We start from the raw sequence: 23981 nt of genomic DNA, 5'->3' as shown, positions 1-23981 counted from the left end.
TGATTAAGGGTAAAAAAAATTAAAAATAAAAGGGTCAATTTAGATTTAATGCGGGCTTTTTAATAATAAGACTAATAATAATAAGTAAATCAATTTAAAAAAGATATATAAATATGGCCTACTGAGTGAAAGATGGCATATAAAACTAAATTATATTACACTGTACTGTAAGTGGACCTCTGAGAGATAAAATAATTTTAAATGTTGATGATAGTGGTGTAATAATGAGATTATAATCTGGGTGTCAATTCAAAGGTTGTAGGTTTGAACGCTGTGAAAACTGATTCAAGAGCTACCACCATTATGCTCTTGAGCATGACTCTTATCCCAATGTTACCACAGTGGGTTTGACCCTGTAATTTAAGAGTGAAACAGTAAACTCTCTCTGAATTTCTCAACACAGAAACTGCACTGAATTCCACCTCAAGGGTAGATCTTTCAATGTTTCCTGGAGGTAAAGGGGGTCTAAAACACATCAAATAACCACTGGGGTGCCTCAGGGTTCAGTGCTTGGCCTCCTCCTGTTCTCAATATACACAACCTCACTGGGCTCGATCATAAAGACACACGGCTTCTGCTATATGAATATATATTTTCCTCTAGCACTCAATACATAATATTAAACAGGCTGTTCTTTTTAATAAAATCAGCTTACTTTGATATATCTATCGGGACACATTGATATATACATTTAGTATCTGATCTCAGCCAAACATGTCAGCCTGTGTGTGTGTGTGTGTGTGGGGGGGGGGGGTGATCACGTTTCTGTGGCAAATGAGGACATACATTTGTATAATGACACAGGTATGACAGGTATTACAAGGTGAAGGTGACTTATGAGGACATTGCCCCATGTCCCCACTTTTCAAAATGCTTATAAATCATACATAGTGAGTTGTTTGGGGGGAAAGTAGAAATGCACAGTCTCCTGTGAGGGCTAAGTTTAGGTGTAGGGTAGGTGTAGGGCAATAGCACATACAGTATGTTCAGTATAAAAACCATTACGCCTATGGGATGCCCCCACTTTTCACAAAAACAAACATGTGTGTGTGTGTGTGTGTGTGTGTGTGTGCGTGAGTGCGTGCATGCGTGTGTGCGTGTGTGTGTGAGACTGTGATGTGGGAGTGACTGCACATATGTCAAGAGAAGACAGGAAACATGACGGACAGGACAATTCACAGACAGTGTGGCGTTATCAACACAGATACTACACAGACAAACCATAAGGGTGTCACCTCTTAGTCCTCATAGTTTTTGTATATTTGGTCTGAATGCATTAACTGCACACATGGTTTTGTGTGTGTTAGAATTTGTCTTGAGAAGTTAGCAAAATAGGATATTCCTAAAACAGGAAATATTTATTTAGGGCTGGGGTTTGGTTTGAGCTATAATTATAATTTGATCTATAGATATATATAAGAAAATGTGTGTACAGCAGTGTTAGATTTAAAAACAGAATTGAGTAAGTTTTTATCATTTTATTTATTTTCATTATTATTTTAATTATTTATTTTACAATTCACACACAATATTTACACACAATAAATTACAAATATAATTAATTAAGTGCATTAAGTATTTGAGGGATGAAGTGGTATTACTGGTATTATGACACCATTATGCTGACGCGTGTCATCGAGGAGACAGATGGACAAGATGGAGGGTGTCATTACTAAACAGACAGAGTCATTTTAATGTTGGAGGAGATTGTAGAAATTATATTGACCTAGAAAAAAAGTGTGTGTATGTGTGTGTGTGTGTTGTGTGTGTGGTCCTGGTAAACCCTACATTATGGGGACAAAATGTCCCCACAAAGATGGCAATATCCGAAATCCTTTTCCTTGTGGGAATATGTTTGGGTCCCTATGAGGAAACAAGCTTATAAATTATACAGATTTAAGTTTTTTGAAAATCTAAAAATGCAGAAAATGTCCTGTGAGGGGTGGGTTTAAGTGTAGGGTTGGTGTAGGGCGATAGACAATACAGTTTGTACAATATAAAACTATTACGCCTATGGAATTTCCCCATAAAACATAGAAACTTAATGTGTATGTGTGTGTTTGTGTGTGTGTGTGACAGCTAGTACATCATGGTATTTTGAGTGTATTATAAAGGACCACAAGAATATCATTGTTTATTTACAGTAGTTGATATACTTTGTATAATTTGTTAACATTTCTTCAGCATGTGAGGTCAGTATGGGCCATAGAGAAGGACTGAGAATATTCAGATCATTTTATTCCATTTTTATTACTTTATATACACTCATTCACAGATCAATATATAGTAAATATACATATTTGGCCTATTGTTTATTTGTCTTGCTTTGAAATTTCACGTAACAATTAAATAAATAAAAAAATACTAAAAAATCAGATTCAGTTTCTGAATGTGAATTGAAGTAGCAAACATGGCTGTACTTTGCTATGAATTCATAAACATGACATCATACAACAACTGGGCTTCAGCAAGAGATGAAATTGCACTTAAATGTATATTTAATGCATTAACTTAACAAAGAGCATTTAATATTATACTGTATATACTGTATATATATTTATATCAGTTTTATGGCTGTTAACTTACTTTAGAGACATATGTAATCAGTCTAGGAATTGTACATATCAGGAAATAATTAGGCATTATTATTCATAATGAAAGTGTATGACTGTGTTACATTTCTTTGATCTGATTTTGAGTAAATTCCTCTTCCTGTCATTTCAGTTCATCATCCTGTGGGGGCGTGGCCAATTCAACCGCAGCTGACAGGAAACCAAACGGTCAGTTTTAAATTCTGCCCAATTCTTAGTTTTAAAATGGATTTGCCTCTCTACATACACAAACTTTGGGCTGTAGACAAGTATTTATTTTCACTCATAATTTGAATGTCTTGCCTGTATCCCCATGAGAGAGAAAAAGACAGAAAAATCATTTGTTGAATTTATTCACATTTTTTTGTAGATTATTTTGCATAAGTCTTTTAGGTAATGACTGATTTGATCTGCATTTGAAATGTGTTAGAAATATTATAGACTTTATAATCATATATCACCATGGTTTCAGCTCTCAATATGATTTGATTTATTGACCTGTTGAATCTGTCAGAGATTTATCTGACGGAGTCAATCAACCAACACAAAACGTGTGTGTGTTGTGTGTGTGTGTGTGTGTGTGCGTGTGTGTGTGTGTGTGTGTGTGTGTGGGAGGAGGGGCCGGCCAGTCCGACGTGTTTTCATTGCCCATTGAACCAGAAAGAGAGTTTTTGTAAGGAGGGTAATGTGTGCACTCTCTCTCTCTCTCTCTCGCTCTCCGTTTCATTTTTCCTTCTCTTTTGAAGAGGAAGTGCTGGGAATGATCAAGCGGAAGAGCTGAGTGTGGAAACATCTGGCCAGAGATCCTCAGAGACCAGCTCTCTCCTGCTAGTGCTCCTCACTTCACTTTCCATTTCTCTCTTCATCAATAAAAACAGCCTGCAAAACATGATATTGTTCTAGATCTAAATATTTCCAGTAATATATGTCACTTTTAAAAGGCACTTAACAAAACCCAAAACAGAAAACTTTATTTTCTTCACCCTCTTGTCCTTTTAAAGCTGTTCTTTTTTCATTCATTAAACACAGCAGTGAAATGTTAACTCTTTGCATATAATGGGAATGAATGTGGATTTGGGATGTTGAGCATTCTGGAACTATGGAACAAGTCAACAATATATTCCAAAAACCCTGCAGAAAAATTCACATTTTTTATCATGTTTACGTCAGTATTTCAGAAAGAAGGGTCTGATTTTTAACCTCTTGTTAACTGATGATGTAACAAATAATTGTTCAATAGAAATGTCAGTTATAATTTTAATATAACTTGCTTTGATGAATTAAATCAGGACAGATTGAAACATATATATTTAAATTTATGAAAGTCATAGTTTAATTGATAAAGTGCACGAGATTTAACCTTTTTCCCCTCCCTCTCTTTAGCTCTTCCCCTCTTCCCCTCTCTCTCTCTCTGGCTATAAAAACAGGTGAGATGTTCTGTTGACAATGAAGCAGGAAGTCCCATAAAGTCCGGACAGGAAACAGGATGCTGTGAGGATGTGCATTCTCTCTTTCCCTTTTATTCTCCTGCTCTCTCTTTCTCTCATTGTTCATTTAGTGCATCTCTGTCCCATCACCACAACAAACCTGAAAAAACAGCCAGATCACTACACTTCCAGATCATGCACCACTGAAAACATAAAAAATTCAATAAAAATAAAAACAGGATGTTGTTGTTCCTTCAACTATAGCCACATTTAGAAAATAAACTTTCTTAAACACACTTTTTCACACTAGTGGAATTTGTCCATTAATAATAATATCCCATACATATTGATAATTCTCTAATCTCTAATTCTCTAATTATTCTGTATTGTTTTGTTTTGTTTGTTTTTTTTACCACATGCCAAATTATTATTTTTTTTTTTGTTGTTGTTTGTTAGTATTTAGCATTTTAGCAAAAAATTTAATATATAAAAATATATTTTAAAACAATTTATTTTCACAAAACATAATAATCGAAATAAAAGCAATTTGAAAAGTGTCAAAAATAAGATGCAAAAGTTCCCAAAACACCCATGAATGTTGTGATTATGAAGAAAAGTTGTTTCTCCAAGACGTTTGACAGAAACAGAATCAGGCTGGGCAGAGAGGAGAGTGTGGTGTATTGACAATAAGAAAAGAAGGACAATTTAGAGAATAACGGTGGAATAAGTGGAAGATGGGAACTTAACAAGGAAGATGGTCCAGCGAATGAAGTTAGAAGCGCTGAGAGCAGAGGAGAGAGAGAAGGACAGAGTGAACGAGAGAGAGAGACCATCCTGTAACTGGTTTTGTGCAGTGAGGTCAAAGTCAGGGCTGAGATCTGAAATTGAGATGAAGTGTGTTTCTGGCCACATGCCTGAGATCGAGAGCTGGGACGTCCTGTCAGCAGAGCGCATACCATGAAGCCTTGCGACTTCAGGCTAAACCTGGAGAATCAACTGCTGTAGAGCACACTGAACACAAACACCACTCTCCTGACCTGCATTTTCAGGAAACCAGTGATTTGATTTACTGCCCATATCATGACCTGCACTCACATGTAGATTCTCTAGAATGTGCAACACCACAGAAGTTTTTTTTTTTTTTATCTGAATATCAGACAATTTGCATGCTTCATTAATAATAATAATAATATAGTGTTTTATATAATTTTAATGTTTTGACTGTCTATACAAAAGTGTAATTGTAGTATTATTTATGCGCTATTAAATAGCATTAATATTTTTATTTAGCTTTTTATTTAGTAATGTTATTTGCTTTTGTCCATTCAAATTAAATGTTTAGTATTTATATATATATATATATATTTTTTTTTTTTATTATTATTTTTATTATTTTTTTTTTTATTATTATTTTTTATTATTATTATTATTATTTAAATTAGATTTATTTCAGTTTTACACTAATATTACCCTGGAAAATGCACTGATAATTATTCATTAATCTTATGAACATTTCCATTAACCCAAAGACAACACAAGTGCAAAATTCAAAACACAGATGAAACTCCTGTCATTTTATTTATTTATTTACAGTGTAGTTTTATTTCAGGAAGTCATTTTTAGTTTTAATACTTAAACTTATTTCAGCTATTTGCCAAGACAACATTCTTTTTTTTTCATATTTTTATTTCATTTCATTTGACTTTATGCTTCAGTTAACACTTTTAAGGATGTTTGAATAACTGTCTTTCAAGACAACTGTCACCCCCTAAAGGCAAAACAATTGTACTAATAACCAAATAAATACTAGTTAAAGAACTCAAATAGTGTTAATTAGTTAAGGAGCAGCTTGTGAAGATGGTCACGTGTAGAGACATGCGTGAAGAGCACATGCAGGTACATCATGTGTGTCTGTGGCAGGTTTCATCTGCATCCAAAGCGGATAATTCTATGCTAATCCCACAAGTGATGGGTCATGAATATGGAGTTTAGCAGCTGAAATCCCCAGGGAAGACGTGAGCTAATAATAGACAGCATATACAGACGGACAGAGAAAGAGAGAGATCGAAGGAATGAAACAAAGAAACAGCCAAATAAAAACAAATCAAAACTGACAGCAAGAGGTGATTCTGATACAAGATAACTGGAGCAATAAAGAAAATAAAGGGAAAATGAACACTTTTTTCATACCTCTCCATGGGTACATACATTCTCAAGTTTGTTTAACAAAACAGTGAATGAATCCTCCGAAACATCAAGGCTAGTAAAATAAAACGTTGAATTTTGTAGTGACCACAATAAATCTGTTCAAAACACACTCTGCTCATTTGTTCATCCATATCTTTTTAAAGACATTCATAGTTTTATTTGTCATGATTTTATATTGCTCAAAAGTAACAGTAAAAACATTTATAATATTACAAAAAAAAAAAAATAATAATAATAATTCTTTAGATTTTTCTATTAATCAGAGTATCCTGAAATGATTGTTTATGTTCCCACAAAGCAGCTTGACTGTTTTCAACAGAATAGTAAAGAAATCAGCATATTACATTGATTTCATCTTTGTATCACAGGAGTAATTTACATAAAATATATTACAAAAGAAAACAACTTTAGTTTTTTTGGATCAGATAAAGAAGCTTGATGAGCCCAACTTTGAAAAACTTGTGAATGGCAGTGTCGTAAATACATTGATTATATATCGAGTGAATATTGTAATGTATTTATGCAATATATTTCTCTTTCTATATATAATAAATGGCTTCAGGGTGCAAATAGCTAGCTTTAATGTCAAAAGTCATTTCCACAAACTGTGGATTAGCATAACACTTGTTATTTACACTTATTCTGAAGTGTCTATATTGCTAATAAGGTGCTCTATTTTGATATTGCTATTTTATTTGGTGCAAACAGTATCTATAGAACAGTATCTATATTTATTTTTTCCAATTTAATAAATGCATTTACATAACAAATCAATGGAAAACAAGAAAAATGCATGCAATAAATCAAATATTCACGAAAGGTGCATTTCTGAGATGTTAACGCCATGCACCCTTCAGAGTGAGCTTGCTCATTTAAGAACGGAATTCTGAAAGTTTCTGGCGTGCAAGTCGGTCTTTCTCCTATTTGCTCTTCCTGTCTGTAATTTGTAAAAATCTTCTATTGCGAAACCCTGGCTGAGGGTTCTTTGGCCTCAGAGTCACAGCAATGCATATTCTCTTTATCTCTCTTTATTTATTTATTGTCCGTTTTTTCTGGATCCTGTAGCCAGCCGTATGCATGATTGGTGTGAATGTGTGTGCAGCATGTGCATGCGTCAGACTGCGAACAGGTCAGACGGGTTATTGAGGAGAGATGCACCCGGAGGGGAAGTACAGAGAGATATGGGGGTAATGGAAAGGAAAAACGGAATGAGAAATAGAAGGATGGGAGAAGAATAAACATTCGAGAGAGGAAAAGAAGCGATGGGATGCAGGTGTTGAAGAGAGTAAAGATTTTTGCCCATAATCATGGACCAAAAGTTTGCTAACACCCTGCAGTCTGATCTCGCTTATACTGCAATGAACATGTTGTCATTACCGGGCCATTAAGATCAAGCTTTTACTGTCTTAATAGCGAAATAATGAGTGCTATTTAACACCCGACAGATGTTCAGACAGATGTTTTTATTTTCTTTAAAGAGGATATCACTAACACTTTAGTTAAATGACTTTTAACTGTGTATCTGAACTAGATATGTGGGAGTCTGAAGTTCAAGTTCCTTAAAGGGATAGTTGTTGGTGGGGGGGGGGGGACTTAAATTCTGTCATCATTTACTCAACCTTATGTTGTTCCACACCCATATGACTTTCTTTCATCCACAGTGTGTAAAAACAGAAAGGGCGCTTTGTTTCATGATGGTGCTTTTGAGCTAAAAAAAAAAAAAAAAAAATACCAAAAGCCTGAAACTCTCAATCTCATTCCACTCAAAAGACACACCACACCAGGTTTAACATCAACAATACAAAACATCAGTCATGCGGGTTTGGAATAGCATAAAAGTGAGTAAATGTAGAGTGAAGTTTGATTTCTGGGCGAACTATTCCTTTAAATAAAGTATTTTTGAAAGTAGGAGACACGAAGGCTAGTGTAAGAATATGAGTCACACTAAATAATTCCCTCTCTCTCTTTCTGACTACTTTTGTCATGCTCTATCTTGTTCACTTAACCCATAAAAACTTATATAACTCATGTGCATGCAGGCAAAGTGTCCCGCACACATGCACAAGCATTTGACATGCTATTAAAATCGGATATTTTAATTTCCCAGACACACTCGCTCTAATAGCTTCTTGTTCTTCCTGCATCGGTATCTTCAGTTACAGCAGAAACATGTCTCTCTGCCTTTTGAGGCCTGGGGCTCCAAGGAGAGAGAGAAAGAGAGAGAAGGAGGGCTAAACGTGTGTGCACTCCCTCCCTCCCGCCTCTGGCATGCGATCAGCACAAGCGTGCATGCACTTGCCCTTCCTAAAGTGTAGCACAGTGAAATAATCTGTGGGCCGCAGCAGGGATTCACAGTGCAGATGACACAAAGGCGTCCTTGTGTTTCCTGTAGATGCTCTGGAAAGGGGCGATTCAAGCACTAAAAATTCTCTTGGATATCAAAGGATCCAACTACGACACTCTCTCGAAAAGTTTGTGATGTCTGGACCTGCGTGTGTGCATGTAAACGTCGTGGCTGCAGAGGAATATGCATGTGCAGCCTGGTGCTTGCATGTATGCACAGACGTTTACATGTGTGTGTATGTGTGCACATGCATTCGTGGTGACATCAAAGACGTATGCAACTGTATCACCCAGTTAGTGGTTCTGCAGGCCTGCATCTGCATTTGTGCATGCACACTTTTGAGTTATATTTTTTGCAAGGTGACATGCATGTGCCAGAAAATGCGAGCATTTACATGCATGCTTTGTCACTGAGTAAGCACTGTAAAATGCTTAGAAAGAAGCATGCTTATGCAGCCATATGCTTGTTCAGGATGGTGCATTTATGTTGAAGCGCCTGCATGCATGTGTGTGCATACATTACTGGTGAAATTAAAGATATAATTTTTGCAGGCCTGCATCTGCATATGTGCATATATACTTTTGAGTCACTATTTTTGCAAGGTGACATGCATGTGTCAGAAAATGCAAGCATTTATATGCATGCACATTTCACTGCGTCACTGCGTTTGTGTAGTGAAATGTTTATAAAGGAGCATGCTTATGCAGCCATATGCTTGTTTTGGCTGGTGCATATACTGTATGCTGAAGCGTTTGCAATTAACGACATCTTCTATGACACTCGCTCTACAACTGTGCTACCCATGCAGAAGTGCAGTTAGGCCTTCATCTGCATTTGTGCATGTATGCATGTCTCACTGCTTAAAGTGACATACTAACAGAGAAGCATGTATATTTTAAAATATGGCTTGTGCATATATGTGCAATCAACTGCATGCACGTGTATGCATGGATTAGTGATGGCATTACAGATTACATTTATGACACTCTCTCTACAAGTGTATCACCCATGCAGGGGTGTTGTAGACTTATATCTGCATTTGTGCATGCAGTATATTTACATGGTGGCATGCTTCCATAACTGCATGCATATGTTGGAAAATGCAAACATTTATATATGCAAATGCATTTGTTTGTGCTACACTCCCTCTCCTACTGCGTTACCCAGTCATTCTGCATTTGTGCATACTAATAGAGAAGCATGCATACATGTCTGTTAACTTTTTTGTATGCACAAGCGACTGCAACCATGTGTGTGCAAATGACATCAATTATGATACTCTCTCTACAAATGTCTACCTCTCACCCATGCAAAAGTCTTATAGGCCTGCATCTGCATTTGAGCTTGCATGCATGTGTCACTGTGTTAAGTGACATAGTTAAATGATTAACAGAGAAGCATGCATATATTAAAATGCATGTTCAGGCTGGTATGTATGTTTATGTGCAAGCGACTTCATGCGTGTGTGTGTGTGCATGCATTGGTGGCAAAATCAAATATATATTAAATTTTTGCATGCACATTTATGCATCATTGCATTTTATTGGTTAAATGCTAATGTAGAGAATGCATATGCCATATGCCAATGCATATGCGCATGCCAGAAGATGTGTGTACAGGTGCATGTGTGTATGTGCATGCATTGTGTGCTGTGCATATTTTTCATGGTGAAATCAACACTTTATGTTTTTGTGCATGTACACTTGTGCATGAGTCACTGTATTTGCATGGTGATAAAAGATCATGCATATACTAGAAAATGCATGTACAGCCTGGTGTGTGTGTGTGTTCAAGTTTGTATGCATTTGGGGTACACTCTCGTGCACTCTCTCTACAACTGTGTCACCTAGTAAGTAGTTCTACAGGTCTACATTTGCATTTGTTATTGCACGTGTTACCGTGTTAGTATGGTAAAGTGCTTACAAAAGAACATGCATATGCAACAATATGTTTGTTCAGACTGGTCCATGTATGATGCATGTATTACTAACAGAGAACAACTATGACTCTCTCTGCAACTGAAACTGTTTGCATGGTGACATGCTGGCATGCATATACCAGAAAATGTGTGTACACGCTGAAGCATGATGTGAGTACATGCATTGCATGCGCATGTGCAGATATTCATAGTAAAATCATAGAAAATAACATAGGACACTCCCTCTTACAGTTTATTACAATCATTTTTGCACTAATATTGGAACCTTGATATCATTTTTCAAAACTCAAGACAAAAAACTCAAAACAGTCATTATTTGTATCACAGGCTATCCAATATTCAAAACTTTGCATATTGCGTTCATATCTTTAAAGAGGCCTTGCATTTGCAGAAGCATTGGTTCAAAATACTAATTTATTATGAATTATCATAGGAACATTACTTAAATCACCCACACACAAGATACCCATAGTTTCACTGTTTAGTTTTTAGTACAATCATTAAATATAGTTGTTCAAAACATATGATGCAGCTTTCATTATGGTTCTACACATTCATACATCATTGTAATAGACTAGAGAGAAAAGTACAGACACTGGAATCAAGAAAAAAAAAAAAAAAAACTACATTAGGTAAAATGTCAACTGGAGCGTCCCTCACTGCACTATGTTTTTTTTCAACCCTGTCTTGTGGATTTAGCCACAGGTTCTCATCCACATCATAATGGATGTTTTCATTAGTTACGTAAACATCTTGAAAAAAATCTATGATGGCAAATACAGGCCTGACATTGGTCTCCTGTGATGTCATTTCACACATCATCTATGGCCTGGAGAAGAGGGACTTGTTTGTGAGGAACCTATTGAAAACCTTCCAAACACCTTAGTCGGGTTACAGTAAGAAAAGTGGAGTATGGGGGTAAATACAAACTGTGGATGGGTCTGAAACCATGTTTGCACTAGGTGCTGTCGCTAGGAATTCTGGGCCCATTGCACTGATTTTGCTATGGGGTCCCTCACAATCACATTCAGTGGGGGGTGGTCAGGCCCCACAGAGAACATCGTTCTGGGCCCCCGCACATAAGCGCAGGACCGCAGGCTGGGTGACACAGTTTACAGTTTTTTACAATCATTTTTGCACTATTAACAGAACCTTAATGTATTTTTTTAAAACTCTAGACACATAATTCACAACTGATGATCAAAATGCACATTTTTCAAAATATTTAACACTTTTTTCAAATGCTTGGATACAATACACATAAACCAAAGATCTTTAGTTCATTGAGCTAAAATCACCGGTTCAAAATTACACAACTTGACATCAAAGTATTACTATTTCAAAATGCAATTCCCACATTACATCTGAATTGAGTGTCTATTCATTTCATTACAATGATCTAACGATCAATTGATACAACTGCTCAAAATGCTTTGAGAGATGTGCATGCACATCTAAATGTTACTTTGTTTGCATGGTGACATGCTTACTGTACAGAGGAATGTACAGGAATGCATATGCATGATGGTGCTTGTGTGTATCTGTGTGTGCATGTGCTTGTGGGTGTTGGTGTGTGTGTGTGTGTGTGGATAGGACCTTGAGCTGTGCTCTGGGTCAGCAGTTTGTTTAGCTTCAATTAGAGTCTCTGTCTTCGTCAAGGCATGCGTGAAGGAAGAATTAACATGCAACGGCAGATTCCCACCAGTGTGTCATTACACACACATCTCACCTGCAACAGCTTCGCTGTGAGTGTGGATGAAATAAGTGTGTGTTTGGGAGCATGTCCTTTGTCTAGAAAGTTTTCCCTGTCTTATCTTTATATATATATATATATATTAGACATCTGAACATGCTGAATACTAGTAACATGCCTTAAATAGAAAATCTGGAGACTGCCGTTTAAAAAAGAATATGGATACATATTCAAACACACCTTCATTATAAAACAGGGACGCTCTCTCGCTCTCTCCTCCCTCCAAACTCCTCTCCGTTTCGCTCCCTCTTTTTACCCTTTTTTTCCCCGACTCTGTCTCTCTGACCACAGTTCTGCCACAAATATTTCCCTTGTTTGTCCTCTGTGACGGGATAGAACACATTCGCCCAGAACAGAAAAAACAGCAGCACGGACACACACTCTCTGCCGGTTCATGTGTAGAGATACAGTACAGTATGTGTTTATCTAATAAACAGGTTCATGACCCTCATTGCTTGCTCAGAGAATGCAGTTTGAGTACATTTTGAAACCCTGAAGACCAGCTAAAATGACACATTTAACAATTTATGAACACGTTTGTGACATCAGTTGAGCAAATATTAATAAAGACACTTCTTATAGTCTTATATGCTACTGTTCATTGACACTAACTAAACATTTAAGACATAGACTTAAGATTAAGACTTAAAGGGATAGTTCAACCAAAACTGAAAATTCTGTCATCATTTACTCCCCCACAAGTTGTTCCAAAAGTGCATGAGTTTCTATCTTCTGTTTAACACACACACACAATATATATATATATATATATAGAATGTGGGTATAAGCATAAGAGTTGATGGCACCATTGATTTTCATAGTAATTAAATTTTTATTTTTGTCATACTACAGGAGTCAATCAGCAACTGAGTAAAATAATTTGTGATTTTATCTCTATAAATTGAGCATGTGTCACATGTTTCTGGGCCCACAAAGAATGAGGAAGTCCGTCTCAGCAGAGCATGAGGTTTGACACAAGAACAGAGGAGAGCATGACATCCTATTATTAAGGACTCTGACATGCTCCAGCTCTCCGTGGCATAACCGAAACGTTCACTTGAACACGTCTGTGCTCCAGGATCGGGGCTCACAGTGTAGCTGCGCTGTTCTCTGCAAACTCTGAGAGGGGAGCCCTTCCTGACTGTGTATAAATAGGTGGATATTTTTACCCCACGGTTTTTGCGCTAACCCAGTGCTGTTTGATTAGAGCTCTGCTGGCCTCTGGCAGACACACTTTTTCTTGAGTCTATTCCTTCCCTTTCCTCTTCCCAGGAGAGCTGGGAGAGACACTGGGTGACTACAGCGTCCCTCCTTTAACTCCTCCAGATGCATCTCTTTATCAGACCTCCTAACAGCAAGAACACAACCAATTCAGAAGCAGTTCAAGGATTCTGCCCTGCAACCAAATCATGTTTTTCATCAGTATTTTTTGTTTTGATTTCCAGTAAATGTATCTAAACACCACTAAAAATGAGATAAATGTACTTTAGAAGAACAGTCGTGTAATATAATAAGCCTGTTTGTCAGATAAAATATCTTATCACAGCTGGGTTCCCTAGATTGTCAGAAAGAAATGAACAAATAATAAATTATTTTAATACTTTTTGATCATTGCAAAGCCATTATTAACTATAACAAAAATATATATATATATTATAATATATACTACTGTTAAAATGTTTTAATATGTGTCTGTCCTCAAACACAGTTTATCAGCACATACCTAATGTTTAATCTGGAATTTTGTGTGATGTGGACTTCTCAATGGCTTGACCAACGCTAAGAAACAGAAGATTATTAGTTTGAAAGCAACTTCTCTGTGAGCTGTGCTTAACTCATCGCTACACTATTGACAAGACAACGGACGTTTTGTAGTCTTGAAATGTTGTCAAACTTTTGCCAAGATTTTGCTATCGAGACCACATATCACACTTATGGTAGGTTTGGACAAACGCTCAGTTTGAAGAAGCAGTGCTGTTGGTTTCTAGTCGGCGTTTCTTCTTAACTACACCGTCAAACAGCATCAGGAGGACCACTCAAAGTTAAACTCTGCTTACAGTGCAAAATTAGCTGTGAACGGTTGACGTTACTCGTGTCAGATCACACAGTTATGATACACAAGAGCTTTAATTTCAGAACATAACATTTTAGCCTGTTTGTTCACTTTATTTTCCCTTTCGCCCAATTCCAAATTCTCCTCTTGTTCCCTTCATGCAAGAGTATGATCCACAACTACTCGACACAACCCCAATACATCAACTAGAGACAGAACTGATTGACCAGTTGGTGCTGTTACTTCAGAACAGATAAAGAATTCCAAAGTGCATTGTGTTGCTCCCTACAGTGATATAAGAACATAGGTAAACTTTGTCATGAGTTTAAAACTCACCATGTCACAATTACTATGTGCTGATCTAGAAAGCCAGCTGTTAATCGATTCATTTAGTGCAGTGTTTTTGTCATGTGTTGGTTGCTTCTGACACCTGTTAGCTGTCTCCTCATCTGCACGCTCCAGACTAGTGCTGTGGGTGGGCCATATTAGTTTGGAAAAAAATCTACTTTTCATAATCCCCCAAAATAGCATAATCTCTTTAATCTTTCCCCCCTGCGTAATCACAGTCTGCCCAAACTTCATGCGCAATTCGGGTCAATCGTGCTTGCCCTGGCTACTGAACACATGAGGTAGCCAGCATATTGAGGGTGGAATATCTCAGATATATTTCAAGGGGTTTGGCTGACAAAAACGTTCAGGAATTCCCTCATAAAAAGATTTTTGAGTTCTCTCAACTTATTTTCGTAGGAGTTTCTCAACTTTTTGTTGTATAAACTTAAAACAGCAAGTTGAGAAAACTCAAAAATCTGCTGCAGCTGGTTGCCTTAAAATTTTAAATTGGCTCAACTTTTTTTTTTTTTTTTACAGTGTAGTGGTGGGGTTTTGTCAGTGATCTTTCTGCAGGTAATATTTTTATGCCTATAGGTGCACCTGTGTTAATTAATCATTGAATCATTTACTCAACTCATTTGTTCAAAATACATATCAATTCAAGAAAAAAAGCACCACCACTAGTTTGTGTTGTTCAGAGAATGGCATTTTTCACTTCATTTGGAACAATTTGTATTGATTGAACAAAAACAGATGAATCTCTGGAAATGGAATGTATTTACTGTAAATTACTCAATATTAACTTCTTCAGCTTATCTGATCAGACGGTATCATAAATGTAAAATGCATTACACAAATGTCATATAGAAGTAGATATTTAAGAGCAAATGGAACAATTTATAGTTGATAACTTGTTGAGGTTTGTTCCTGTAGATCACTGTGTTAGGAGAGCTCTTTCTTTTTCTTTAATTGGTCTTGAAGCTTTGCACCTCCAAAACACTCGCAGATGTTGATAGCAATGAGCGTGTTTCTCTGTAAAGAAAACCTCAAACACAAACACATGCAACAAACTAGTGTGAAAAGAGACAGAGAGGGTGCAACCTTCATCAGCACAAAGTGCATAAAGCAGATCATTACAATGAATGAATGATTGAATGAATGAATGAGCAACAGTGGATCAGATAATAAATCAGTCAAATCCAAACAATTACGCCACTGATTATCACTTCTATCATGTCTTTCATGAAATACTGGAACATGCACTCAAAAATTGAAATTTACATTAGTTCAAAATCTAAATGAATCCTTTTTTTTTCTTATTATTAAATTACATTTTCAGTTGTAGGGTGGCTAAAACTGAGAAGGTCTCATTAAACTTAATCTCTGGCTCCCGATATAAATTTGTTTGTTTGAATTGTCACAATTTGCATGGTTCAAAGACTTTTGCAAATTAAAAATAAAAACTGTAAGTGGCCTGGGCTCTTGTTTTAAAGTTAGTCAATAAATGAATCTAGCACAGCTGTATATTCACTCTGTTTTGAGTTACAGTATATCTCTGAAATAATAGGTACTTCTTACTTCTGGAAAATAAAGAGGAGAATTCTGACCAATGTCAACACTCAGTTTCCTCTCATTTCTTCAGAGTTGTCTGCAGAACAAATCACTGTGCTATAATTTAAATGACATACAGAATAACTGCAATATAAATTTTATGCCAATAATCAGAACTTTGACTAGTGAGATTACATCTGAAAGCCAGAATTAAAGCTCCAAATGATATTTCCTAGTTACAAAAAAAAATGGCGACCAAGTATGAAAGCCTAGTGTTAAAGACAAGGTGAAAAAAAAAGAAAAGAAAAAAACTGGACCTGGATGCCCAGGCTTGGCATCACTCATGCGTTTGCCAGAGAGGAACTTTCTCCCAGAATGGTTGAGTGAGGAAAATGTGTTATCCTGTGATGAATGTCTGGTCTTCCTGTAAAAGTAACTTCCCTGGAAAACTGCTGGAGTCATGGCTTTACATACTGGAAGTATGAATGTATGCACACGTCACTTTCTAAACTTTGATGGTCGTCTGTAGACTGATTGTGAAAACACAATGTTGCAACTGATCCGCTGTTTCAGCTGTCCAGATGTGCAATTAGCACTTAGCTTGAAACATGTCAATATTATCGGTTTATATATTGTATAAATGCCTTGTTTTAAATGCGCAGCAAAGTCTGCAAATCAGAGGAAGTGTACTGGATGCATGCTACCATGGTAAATAGTTAGGGCAGATGACGAATGAGGATATAAACAGAATTTAACAAGTGTTTACCAAGAAAATACAGTTGTTGTTCAAGTCGTTTTATCAATTAAGCGTATACAGCAGTTTGAATTCTGCTTCCTGAAATTCAGATTAGAATTACACTGAGCTGAAACCAGCTATTTTTGCACATGCATGTGATTATCCAAACTAAGACATTCTGAATAAAGCATTTCCACATGTAAACAGTATTTGATTGCCTTAGCCTGAAAATTTGGAAAAAGCACTTTTTTTTTTTTTTTTCAACACATCAAACTGTTTTATTATACAATGCATTGTCACTAATAAGTTAACAAGATTATAACATTGACATAGTCAACCATCAGCGGTTTTTAGAAATTAGGTCTATGATGTGTTCAAAACCCTAAAAACCCTCACTGTTTTTCTGAAAAAAAGTGTCCATAACTATTAAAGTATCAGTTCTAAATGTCAGCGTGTAACTTTGCAGTCTGACCCAATCTGTCAGGAGTTGATATGACTTTCTGAGCAACACATAATAGCCCTGTGAAGGGAAACTGATATATAAATATTTGAAATACAAGACAGAGCAAAAGTGGTGAGTGTTGATGCTTCGGTGTTAAGCTGGAGCTTCTCCTTGGCGAGAGGATGATTAGAGAATTCTCATAAACTGACAGTCTGAGGTGAGATTTGGCCTGCATGGATTTGTATGTTATGACAGATATTGTACGCTGTTATGAGTTAGGGTGGAAGAATGTATGTTTTTCTCTTCATCTGTGTAAATCTGCGTGCGTCCTTGTTGTCTCTATGTGATCTGATTGCATGATTGTTGATATTTTTATCAAATTTGGTGTGCGTTTCCGTCAGTCTTCGGTGACAGACGTTTGTGCATGTGTACAGCTATTCTACATAAGCACTAGAGAGTCATGCTAACACTCAGGTGCACTGGGGTCAATACGTCAATGCGTTTTATCATTCTTATACCCTTCTACTTACTTTTGCTGTTTTTCCTTCCTTCTTTTACTCTACAGTATCTTTGAGCAAAGAGACAGAGGAATATATAATTAAAATAAAAATCAAGAAACAGTCCACTCTACCGTGTACAGAAGATGCTAACGATTAGAATCAATAACAATTTGTGAGCTTATTGAACAAAAGCAACAGTGAGTGTAATTGATTTTTTCCTTTTGACACTAAAATTCCATAATAATTGAACATTTAATCCTAAAGAGAATGTAAAAGCTTGGTCTATGCGTGTTCCTTTTTTTTTACTGCACAATTATCTCTGTCGATATTTACAACGGTGAAATCTAATTGCAGCACATTTGAATTGATATTCCCATAACAGGGTTCACTGCTTACATCATTACAAGTATTAATGCATGAGCACAATGAAATAAAAGAATTATGAATTAAATACGTTGCACTGCATGTCTTCTATAATGCTATTATTATGATTATGAGTGGGTTATAATGTGGTCTTTAATATAGGTTGTTGTGGGAGCTGTGCTCTTGGCTCAGGCCTCGCTGCGTTTGCCCTGCCCTTGAGATTGTGCAGACACATGGCAGATAATGTTCTGACACCAGAAACTGAAAACCGTCAGGAAATCCTAACAACACTCTCCCTTGTCCTTCTCTCATGCTTTGGAGAAGAACGGCAAAGCTCTCAAAACAGGCTTCTCTTACTGTAAAGCCCATAGCTGTGCGATAGTCACACTCACAGCGAAACATTCATCCATTTCTGAACCCTCTTTAACATGGAATGATGTTAGGATGTCTACTTTCTGTAGTTTTTGTTTTATTGTTTTGAACCCCAATTCCAATGTCCATATGGTAATAATAACAATATAGATATGTGTGTTGTGTAATTAAGCTAAGCATTAGGGTTATACTGCATGTCACAAGTCCAATTTGAGACAAAAGTCCAATTACAAAAATCATTGCAGTGGTTTTGTAAACATCCGATTTAAAACTGTTTTAAATTAGTGCAATTTGTGTGAATACTGCCTCCAACCTAAAATTACAATATCATCATATTTTGTAATAACAGTTGTGCAACAAGCTAAAACAATAAAACTGACAAACAAGACAAGAGACCATACTGAACGCTATCTATATTTATAGGCAAAAAAGATGGACATTTTCAATAGCTTTTTAACAGTTAGGATTTATATGGCCAAACAGAAACTGATTAAAAATGAACTCTCAGTAATAAATATGCACTATAGAGTAGCCTATACTTATATAATTACCTACTTATTATTGAACTATTTACAATTTTCCGCGTTTTATCACACTGGCCTAAAACCGAATGCGCCTAATTGTATATATACATATTAGCATGCATCCAGACAAGTCATTAAATACGTTTGAAATATGAAAATGTTTGTTGTATGGGGTGTCGGAAGGGTTAATTGTCCTGTTCCCACAGTCTGGGCTTTGAGCGCAAGGTCAAAGATCTCATTTTACCGAGCACACGTGCGCGCCGGATTTCTGCAGGCGCTGCAAATCCTGCAGGTCGCAACACAACCGAAGGCCTAAACACACACCAAGAGAGAGCGAGACTTCGCACAGCTTCTGCTTTTAGCTTTATTTCTCTCTCGTTTTCTTTCAAATTACCTGAAATAGTCTAAAACGTCCTTTTATTGCATGTCCTGTTTAAGTAACGCGCTAAATGAAAAAAGTATTTCAACCTCTGAAAAAGAAGACGTGTCTTAGATTGTTTTTACCTTTTTTTTTTCTTACCAAGTAATGGTCAATATGTAATTCTATTTAAATAAAACGTCAGTTTAACCCTCGAGTACGAGCGCATTTCTGCATCTGGGTCGCTTGAGCTCAAAGTTCAGCGAGAGACCACCCGCTCAAACAACCCCACGGAAATATCGCTCCTCTGCCAAATTTTCAATAAAAGTTGGTTGATGACTAATTGATTACTGGATTGCAGTGATGCGTGATAATGCGGCATACAGTTAAACCGAAATGTTGCGTAACTTTGACAGACACAGGAATTGACGCATAAAATCAATGCCATTTCACTGACTTTAATAAGCAAAATAGGAAACCATTTCTTCCAAAAACAGCAAAAACGCAACAGAAACCAGCCTGAATGGAACAGTCCGAACTGAACTCTATTCTTTTTCCATTTATATAAACAGATTTGAAAATTGATCCCCTCATAATACATGAAATTAACAAACAAAACAACAACCTGCTGCTGCAGTTTACATTTGATTTCAACACAGTTGAATCAGTATTAAACCAAAAAGATTGTTAAATGCATGACTTTTTAACAATATTTCTTAGATGCAAGCACCATGCTTATTCAGTATGATCTGACTGTTTGTTAATTTAATCATTAAAATAAAAACTATGCATCTGGCCAGCAGAACCAGAATCTCGACATAATAATAAAACAAACAAAAAAAACAGAACAATAACATGAGACATATCATTTCATTTTGAGATTATGCAGAACCTGAATCCCTTATTTTTTACTGACCGGCAGAAAAAAAAAATAAAGGAAAACATTTAACATTGATCATTGAAACTCTCCATTGAAATACATGCGTAGTTTTCATGTTAGGCAATAATACACAAACCCCTGATTTAGGAAGCCTACACCCTCGAGCTGGATTATAATAACAACTACATTTTGAAATGTTGGTTTATAAAACTGGCAGCTCATATATCTCAAAAAAAAAAAAAAAAATGATGAAAGTGTGCCCGTTTGTTGAAATCCTACCCATCATAAAAGATACGACCTATAAGTATTGCTTATGTTATAGAATAGCAATAGATTATGCAACAGCCTGCACGAAGGAAAAAAAAAACCTACACACACACACACACACTCTCTTGTGTCTTGCTACAACTAGACGTGAGACTATGAGCACCAGTTAAAATGAAAGGCGTGCTTTAATTTCACCTATGACTACATGTGCGTGTGCGGGATGTCTTCCTCAAAGGCGGTTTCTGCTAAAACAAAGAAACAATCAAAAAAGTCGAAATAAAAACTGCCAATACCAAAATCATTCCCCCCAAAAGTGCGCTTCTTTTACGTTTGCTTGCTTGTTAAATGCAACTGCAAAATGCCCGTTACTGGAAATCCATTCCCAAAACATGAAGCAAATCAGAAAAGTTTGGAAAACAATCAGCTCTTCGATGTCGGTTTGTAGGTTTGCTGTTGCATATATTTACAAGTCCAAATAAACCATACAATGAGCGACCGGAGAGCCAGTCTCATATCCCCAAAAAAGAGCTAAAGATCAAAAACATGCTCTTTATGATACATAATGAACAGAAAGAAAGAAAGAAAGAAAGAAAGAAAGAAAGAAAGAAAGTGTATAAAATAGAAATTATTACCATACATGTCCAGCATGCAGGATTAATATCTTAATGCAGATTTATGTGTTTGTTTTTGTCGTTTTTTTCCTTTTATTTTTAATATATATCTATATATAACCAAGCAGGCAATAAACCAATGAGATGTTGCATAAAGTTCCCCCTGTCGCCTCACTCAGGCGCGTTATACAGGAGAAGTAAGGGAGGTTTGCATATTGTGGTGCTCTCAACTTTTCTGGCCAAGTGGGAAAAAAAGTCCAAAGTTTCTCTCCCCGCTTAGCACACACATTTTTTTTTTCCTTTTCTTTTTCCTGAACAACCGAGAACAAACCAGACGATGGAAAGAAGGTTTTATCTGAAGTTATCCTAAATACAAAAGCCAGTTCTTCGCTTTTCTTTTTGTTGTGAGATCTCTACGAAAGGGGTAAAAGTCCTACTACAAGCAACTAATCTACATTTCCCAGAAAACATTCTAACATGTTCTTCGCGTTTTAGTTGCCAAGATCGGTGGCGATGATTACATATGAGATTATTATTTATTGTGGATTATTCTTCTAATATGAGTACTGCTGTTATGTGAATGAGCGCAAAGTCTCTCAGGCATAGGAAACACACACTCACATGAAGAACTCTGGAGAGGACGGGTTGTCGCTGGTGGATCCTGCCTCGCGGAACCCGTTCGCTCCGCTCAGTTTCTCGCACTTGAGTTTGTAGGCGTCTCTCTCTCGGGCCAGCCGGTTGATTTCTTGCTTGAGCTGCTCTACCTGGTTGATGAGCTGCGTCTTCTCGTTCTCCAGCACGTGCTTCTGTTGCACGCGCTTGTAGCGGCACGACTGCGCGTAGCCCCGGTTCTTCAGGGTCCGGCGTTTCTGCTTCAGGCGGATCACGTCGTCCTTGGTGAAGCCCCGCAGGTGTCGGTTCAGCTCGCGCACGGACATGGACACCAGCTGATCGTCGGAGAAGCGGTCCTCCACGTTCAGGCCGCCCCCGGCGCCGTGGTGACCCTGCTGGCCGAGGTGGTGGTGGTGGTGACGGTGGTGGAGCTGCTGGTGGGACCCAGGCGAGGTAGGAGAGGGGCTGTCGGGGTCCTGACTGTGGTGGTGGTGGTGGTGATGGTGGTGACCTGGCATGTCATCGGGGTGATGGGGGATCGCGCCGTATTGTTGATGTTGGTGTTGGTGTTGGTGGTGGTGGTGCTGCTGCTGCTGCTGTTGCGCATGGCTGTGGTGGTGATGCGCTCCCCTGTATCCCTCGAAGCCTCCTGCTTGCAACTGCTGCTGCACATGAGGGGGCGGAGGATGGCCGTGCGCCGTGGCTCCGATGAGAGCCTCCACCGCGTCTTCAGGCGTCAGGCTTAGCGTCTGCGGATCGATCTGCTGCGGATACGCGCTGCTCGGCATCCAGTACAGCTCCTCCAGATGGTTCTTCTGCTCCGTGGGGCTGAAGCTCGGGGAGGACGGCACCGAGCTGCACGGTGTGCTGATCGGAGTGGAGGACACGGAGCCCTGCGGCTGGAGGCGATTGCACTGCCGTATATTGGAGCGGTCGAGCCCCGCCATGGCCTCTTTCTTCACCTCGAATTTCATCAAATCAAAGTCATTGACATATTCCAACGCCAGCGGGCTGGTGGGCAGCTCGGGCCCCATGGCGAGATCGGCGCTCATCGTGTCCCTGTTCTTCAGCAAAGTGTTCACCAGCGTCGCGAAACCCGACTTTTGCCTTTCTTCCCCCTCTTTGTGCATGCAATTTTCTGGATGGGTTTCCGAACGCGACGCGCTGGAGCGCTGGAGCATGCAGAGTCGCTCGAAATGTTCAAACGGGAGGAAGCAAAATAATAATAATAATAATAAAAATAAAAATAAAAACTTTCTGGACTAATGCACTGCGAAAGACATTTGCCTCATATGGACGCGCAGAGTGGTCTTTGGACGTCGACAGCTGCAGTCTTTGGACAGGACTGGAAAAAGTCTCTCAAGCGCGCGTCCCGTCTTGAACTCAAAACATAAATAATAGACGAAAATGAGTACTGGACAAGGGCTCCCGTCCCGACTCCGGATACTCCAAAATATGTCCTTAAGACAGTGAAGCAGCGTTGAGGTGGATGGGTGCTGTGTTTGTCCAGCTCTGCACCGCAGAGAGTTCAGCTCGCATTCACTCCTGAGTATTCAGACTGTAGCAGAACGCCAGAGCCCTCTGCGCTGTTATAGTCTACGCGCGCGTGACGTCAGAGGAGGCTGTATGTTGTCAGCTGACGGGATGAAGAAAGGGAGAGTGCTATTTCGTGTATTGACTGATTGGATATGCGCGCGCCAAACGAGAAGCAGTTTGTTCTGTCCTACATGCAAAGTCAAGAATACTGTAACTGGACATATTTTAAAAACTCCACGTTCTTAAAAAAAAAAAAAAGTTTTACTCCATTTAATGCTTTCAGAATTTTTCTCTTTATTTTGAATTAAAATCAACATATAGGCTCTAAATTAGTTTCATTGCGCGTTTAAAATAAAAACAAACCTTGAGATGCTTTGTGAAAAGTGTTTTATTCAAAGTATAGACCATACAAGTTTAAAATAGCTATAGTCTGTGATGCAGCAGCAGGTTGTTGCATCAACCAAGGTTTGCGCAATAGCCTACTTCAATACAATTGTCGATAAATCCTGATAATAGAAGCCTTTATCCGCTGTCAAAATTACTCAACTGAACAAGCATGCAACATTTATGTCATTTACAAGAAC

General features: G+C 37.8%; 1 protein-coding gene across 1 annotated transcript; it reads right to left on the bottom strand.

Moving 5' to 3' along the window:
• Positions 1-17199: 17199 nt before the first annotated feature.
• On the bottom strand, positions 17200-23420 carry LOC306860770 (transcription factor MafB-like). Its single transcript, XM_079402665.1, has one exon. The coding sequence runs from the start codon at positions 23040-23042 to the stop codon at positions 21867-21869; it is 1176 nt and encodes a 391-aa protein (XP_079258791.1). The 5' UTR covers positions 23043-23420; the 3' UTR covers positions 17200-21866.
• Positions 23421-23981: the final 561 nt, after the last annotated feature.

The sequence above is a fragment of the Barbus barbus genome (genome assembly GCF_936440315.1).
Source record: "Barbus barbus genome assembly, chromosome: 41".
NCBI classification, from domain to species: Eukaryota; Metazoa; Chordata; class Actinopteri; order Cypriniformes; family Cyprinidae; genus Barbus; species Barbus barbus.
This window is presented reverse-complemented; position numbering and strand designations above follow the sequence as displayed.